Genomic DNA, 6,000 nt, shown 5'->3' with positions numbered 1-6,000 from the left:
TTAACACAAACGTGTATTACAGATAAGCGTACTGGGGAGAATGGTTTTGCATTATTATGTACATATGGACTCTCTCTCTCTCTCTCTCTCTCTCTCTCTCTCTCTCTCTCTCTCTCTCTCTCTCTCTCTCTCTCTCTTTATATATATATATATATATATATATATATATATATATATATATATATATATATATATATATATATATATATATATATATATATATATATATATATATATATATATATATATATATATATATATATATATATATATATATATATATATATATATATATATATATATATATAATCAGTCTAAAATCTAATGACATGAGAATGTAAGTCGTAAGAAACTTTTGGCACTTCGATCTAACGGCTCGATCTGGCAGCACTGCCGCCTGGCAGCCGTGATTTGTTTACAAACAGAAGAAGCCGTGTCCACTAAGCTTTGCTTAATTATTTACTTAAGTAATGTTGTGAGCGGAAGTAAACCCAGAATCTTACACTATTTTCTGTGTGCAAACTGAAGAGCCTCACAACAGTGTCGTCATGCTTAAAATGATTCTGAAATAGTGTTAAAATAATACATTCTACGTAGACCCGTAAAACGTGGTGAAATGTGGCTGTTTGCAGTTGGGTTCTTCGTGCATCTAATATTTTTTTGTTCTGTGTTCGACATATACTTTCGGACACCTCTTATTCATGGCATGACCCCGCAAAGTCACTCTCTTCCGCCTGCCGCCCGCAGAGTGGTGTTGCTGGTGGCAGACGGGCTTAGAGCTGATGTGTTTTTTGACTACTCCAATAACACCACCAGAGCTCCATACCTCAGGTAAGCTCACGTATGTTACTTTTCGATGAAGCATAGAAGAACATTTTTCTGGTAAGTTTTGCCATTGTTTACATGTCACAGTTACTTTTGGTGGTAGTGAATTATGCCTATCTCATATTGGCAGGCAAAACTCAAAATCGGTGTTTTGGTGTTTACGATACCATGTTTGTAACATGCTATTTTTGATGTGATGATATGCCATGCAACAAGTGCTCAGGTTTTATTATAGTTTAAGCCATTACACACTACGTGGTAATAACCTACCTCATTTTGTTCTTCTCACTATTCACATAATTTCTAATGATTACACTACTTGTCGGAAATTAATAATAACGCCGTGGGCCGTGGGTAGAGATTGGGGACATTGGCTTAACTAAATTTACCAGTGCTCAGAGCTCAGAAAGCGAGGCGCATCTATTGGAAGCGGTCCCGTTTGGCCAGGTACCCTACAGGATTAGAAGACCTGCATGGCTTTAAGGCTAACCTTGAAAGATTGTGAGTCAGCTTAAATTTGCATTAGGTATAGCTTAATTTTCTATTTTATCAAGGTATTATGATAGTTTTAACTTTGAATAAGGGATAAAAAAAAGGTGAATTGAGAAAATGGCCTGCTTGTTAATTCAAAACAGTGAATATAGAGCAGAGTTGGATCAGTATATATAAAAAGAGCTTAATTATTTACTTTTGTTCATTACTTAATTTCACTTTTTTTTTTCATGTATGTCCCTAGTTTTATTTATTTGGCTAATCTTTACTATCCAAGCTGATCTGTATGATGTTTTAACACAAGACAATATACATGATATATTTACCATAGGCTAGAGTTTTTGTGAGCGCTCTGCTTTATGGAGCACACAATAATTGAATAAAAGTCAAGTGCTTCCCGTTCCCTGCACCACTTCCTGACACTTTTTAATATGTCACTCCTCAGGGCTGATCATGGGGGAAACATCCCCCAGCTAGGTTAGGAGGAAAGAGGACTTGTCTGTTTGAGGTCCATATTTTTACTGGATTTTGCTGTCAAGTTCTGTCACTGTCTGCGTCTCTGATTTGTGACTGAATTTCTTACCATGAATGGGGAACTGGATGTGGTCGGGATGGTAAAGGGAAACCAGGAACTCATAATCGAATAAGGAACACCTGTGTTGCTGGGAATGTAAACAAAGGTGGAAGTGATACTGACAGTTCTGGCCCAGCTGGTGGTGACACTAGTACATCTGATGGTGACCATGTCCTGGATGTAAAGTACAGGTATCTGATGATGATCTAGCCAAGCTAAGTGACCACTGCTAAAAAGTGGTTCCATATTAGATGTGAAAAGACAGGGAAGAGTGTATACAGTAGAACCTCGGCTACCGAATGTCTCCCTTTCCGAACAACTCGGTTTTTTAACATAAAATTGAACTCAGTTGCTTCAGTTGCCATGCCATAATTTGGTTTTTGAACAAAAAAATTCTTGATTTCAAATGCTACATTACATAGCAAAAGCTGCTGTTTATTAGTAATTTGTAGTTTCTATAAGTATTCCTTCATTTTATATATTTGGAGGAGAAACAGAGGGTAAGACAGTAATTCAGTCTTTAAAATAAGTTAAATGTGATTCTGTTGAAGAGGTTGAAGAACCTTGATATAGATAAACAAGGTTCAGTGCTCAGGAGTAATCCCAAGACACCTGTGGCTTTTTTTATGACCCACAATGCCATCACAACTGCACAACTGCATTTTTCCAGTAGCTTTTCCTAGCAGTAAGATGTCTAAGTGTTACAATCACCTCCATTTTGGTGGTGAGTGGGTTGCTCCTCTCTGTGTCACTCTGTAAGGCTTCCCTCACTTGATCAGTGACAAAGAGAATGCCTGTATGGTTTAAAGAATATCTTTTGATGAATTCTGTGTCACTAAATTCATTCAATACACCCTTTCTGGATAAAGAAAAATTCTAAGCTGGAGATGTGGAGTGGCCATCTTAACAGTGGTAGCATTGGTCATTACCTGCTAATACATGGTGGATGGGTGTCTGAGAATGGATTAATCTATTTTACATTGAGTACTATGGGGAAAATATTTTTGATTTTTTAACATCTCAGATTTTGAACAATATTCAGGAACAAATTAAGTTAGAAAACTGAAAACTGAGGCTTCACTGTATAAGGTCCTAAAGAGTATAATTGAGTATGAATAATTGCATCAGTATTGTGGTGACTGTAATGCTAATGCTACTGGAGTTGCATGTGATTTTGAGGTTGCTCAAGAGGCTGTTGCACAATTTGAAGATTTAATAAGCAAACAGAAAGTGAGAATTGTTGAGCTTGAAAGTACTATTGCTCAGAATTGAATATGGATTAAAAGATTTGTCAAGAAAAATTTATGTATTTTGCAAGGCAATTAGTAATTCTAAGGGTACTAATGATGACAAAGGAACATATATTGATAAGGTTAAGAAGAATCTACAGTTTATCAAATCCCATGAACCAGCTACTAAGAGTAATAAAAAGAGAGAAGTTGCTGAAGTTCTGAAAAATATTCCTATTGTTGCACTAGATTTTCCTAGATTGGCAACCTTGTGGTTGATTTTCCAAATGAGGAGTACAAAGACAGTGCAGTAACACTGATTCAGGATAATGTGGGCAGTGCTGTGACTTTGAAAATAAAGAAATTGCAACATAAAATTGTGAGATGTAATATGCATACAGAAGAGGATGATGTTATTGATCCAGTTATTGATCAGATTGTTTACTTGCAGTTCATTCCTGATGTGTTAAACAAAATGGCATTTCTGTTAGAAAAAAAAAAACAGCTGCAGGTCATACAGCTCATTATGTAATTAAGTGTGACCCTGAAGTCTGTAGAGCAATCTATGATCATGGTGATGAAGTTTTATTGCACTGGGATAGATAGGTATTATGTGTTGATTTGTTTTCATTTTCAAAGGCATGATCATATTTTGAAAAATTGTAACTTCAGGGAAGATGATGATATATGTGGTATTTGTTGTGGCAGTCATAAAACTAATGATTGTTCTTCAGATATGCAGAGGTGTATCAATTGTGTTAGGCAGACAAAAGAAGTCAGTCATAGAGTCATTGCTAGTTGTTGCTAGACTTTCACACTGAGTTGACTAAATTGGCTTCCATAACTGATAATGGATTTTAGGTCTACTATTCACTATTTAAATTGTGGTTTTGTTAATATTCAATCAGTTGACAATAAGACTACTCAAATAAGAGAAATGTTAAATGAGCAACCATTTGATTTTCTGGCTACTTCAGACTTGGTTGAATGAGTACAATACATGTAGAATTAATGAGATGATCCTTCCTATCCTTCAATTTTTTTACTACTGCTTTGGACCCTATTCAGGGACCAGCATCTCAGTGGCCTTTTTTTTTTTTTTTTTTTTTTTTTTTTTTTTTTTTTTTTTTTTACTTGATTTTTGCTGTCCTTGGCTGGTGTCTCCTACAAAAAGAAAAAAAGTACACTTTCCTCCACAACCCTAGAGAAGGTAGACAAGGGGGTAAAGATTGACTCTCTCTCTCTCTCTCTCTCTCTCTCTCTCTCTCTCTCTCTCTCTCTCTCTCTCTCTCTCTCTCTCTCTCTCTCTCTCTCTCTCTCTCTCTCTCTCTCTCTCTCTCTCTCTCTCTCTCTCTCTCTCTCTCTCTCTCTCTCTCTCTCTCTATATTTTTTTTTCTCTCATCATAGGGTGTTGACTCAAGTGAAGGTATCAAGTTTTGAGTATATAGAAGTTAGTTTTAAGCATCAGAACCAATGGTTACTATTTCTTGTTATTCATAGGCCACCTCGGTCAAGTGTTAATCTCTATTGAGGAATTTGGTCTACTGTTAGATTCAGTTAATATGGTTTCTTTTAAGATTTTTATTGTTGGCAATTTCAGTATACAGATGGAGGGTTATGAAAACCATAATACAGTTTCCTTTTGTGAGGTTCTTGAATCTTATCAGCTATCTAACAAAGTGTGTTCACTAACTTTATCAATGGACCTTATGTTGGACTTGATTATCAACAATGATGTATTGTAAATAATCTCATTAGTGTGGTGGATATTGAACATGAGTATACTATTTCTACAGTTCACAAGTTCATAACATTCAAATTACTATTGGCAAAATATAAGGTGTCTAAGAAAATCTATTCTAGACATAAAGCAATTTTCTATGCAGTAACATTGCTCAGTGAAGTTTGTCAAAAGTTTGATGAAGATATAAATGAAGTTTGTGTTCATAATCATTTCTCGATCAAATCAAACTCTGCAGATTGTCTTACAGTTGCCTATAACTGGGTGATTAAGACCTGTTATGACAATCAGTGTCCTGTCCTACAAAAGTGTATTACTATTGAAGATAAATTTTCTTGGTTTAAAGGTGAAATCCTCTCACTGAAAAGAAAAAAAACTACTCAAGGAACATAAAAGGTGCAATGAAGTGTCTGTCGTGGCCTGGGAGGATTACGAGAATGTTCATAACTGCTATAACAAGTTGTTAAATATGAGTAAAAAACTATTATCATATGAAAATCAGGATGCAGCATCAGATATGAACAAGTTATATCAAATTTTCAATAGTCTTACTACTACTACTACTACCGTGAAAAAAAAAGCTTCTGGATGGCTTCTGTGATAAAGGTTTAGCGCATGCTTTTTGCAATTTTTTTCAAGAACAAGATTATGAATATTGTATCTGGACTTGTGAATAGTATGCCTCTTCTTTCTGTTGTTGATGTAGATGTTGATGTGGACAGCAAATTACAGTGTTTCAAGACCATCAAGAAGGATGGTTGTGTTCAAATTTTCAAGAAGGCTAAGAAAACATGTGCCATAGACCCAATGCCTGTATCAGAAATTGTGAATGCAGATAATTTTTATAGCTTCATGGACTTCTTACCAAGGATAGTCAACACTAGTATTTCTTTGTGTAAATTTCCTAATTCTGAAAAGTAAGCTGTCATAATACCAATCTTAAAAGGGAAACTTGACTATCAAGATCTAAGTTCCTAAAGACCAGTATCTAATTTGTCTTTCTTGTCAAAGTTAATGGAGTATGTAGTTATTGAAAAGTTGATGGAACACTTAGAGAAGGACCAGGTCTTGCCTGATTGTCAATATGCATACAGACCAAGGTTTTCTACTGAAACTACCATCTGCTCTTTAATGAATGA

At 35.3% G+C, this 6,000-nt stretch overlaps 1 protein-coding gene across 5 annotated transcripts in view; it reads left to right on the top strand.

Moving 5' to 3' along the window:
* Positions 1-383: 383 nt before the first annotated feature.
* Positions 384-6,000, top strand: part of LOC135093267 (GPI ethanolamine phosphate transferase 1-like) — a 293,072-nt gene continuing 287,455 nt past the window's right edge. For 3 of the 5 annotated variants that reach the window (XM_063992367.1, XM_063992368.1, XM_063992370.1), the window contains exon 1: positions 385-831. In XM_063992367.1, coding sequence (XP_063848437.1) covers positions 617-831 — 215 coding nt within the window. In that variant the 5' untranslated portion in view covers positions 385-616. Of the gene's footprint in view, positions 832-6,000 lie in introns of all 5 variants that reach the window. The other 2 variants (XM_063992366.1, XM_063992369.1) reach the window with 2 other exon arrangements.

The sequence above is a fragment of the Scylla paramamosain genome, chromosome 42 (genome assembly GCF_035594125.1).
Source record: "Scylla paramamosain isolate STU-SP2022 chromosome 42, ASM3559412v1, whole genome shotgun sequence".
NCBI classification, from domain to species: domain Eukaryota; kingdom Metazoa; phylum Arthropoda; class Malacostraca; order Decapoda; family Portunidae; genus Scylla; species Scylla paramamosain.
Note: the sequence above shows the minus strand (reverse complement) of the source record. Positions and strands in the feature narration are given on the sequence as shown.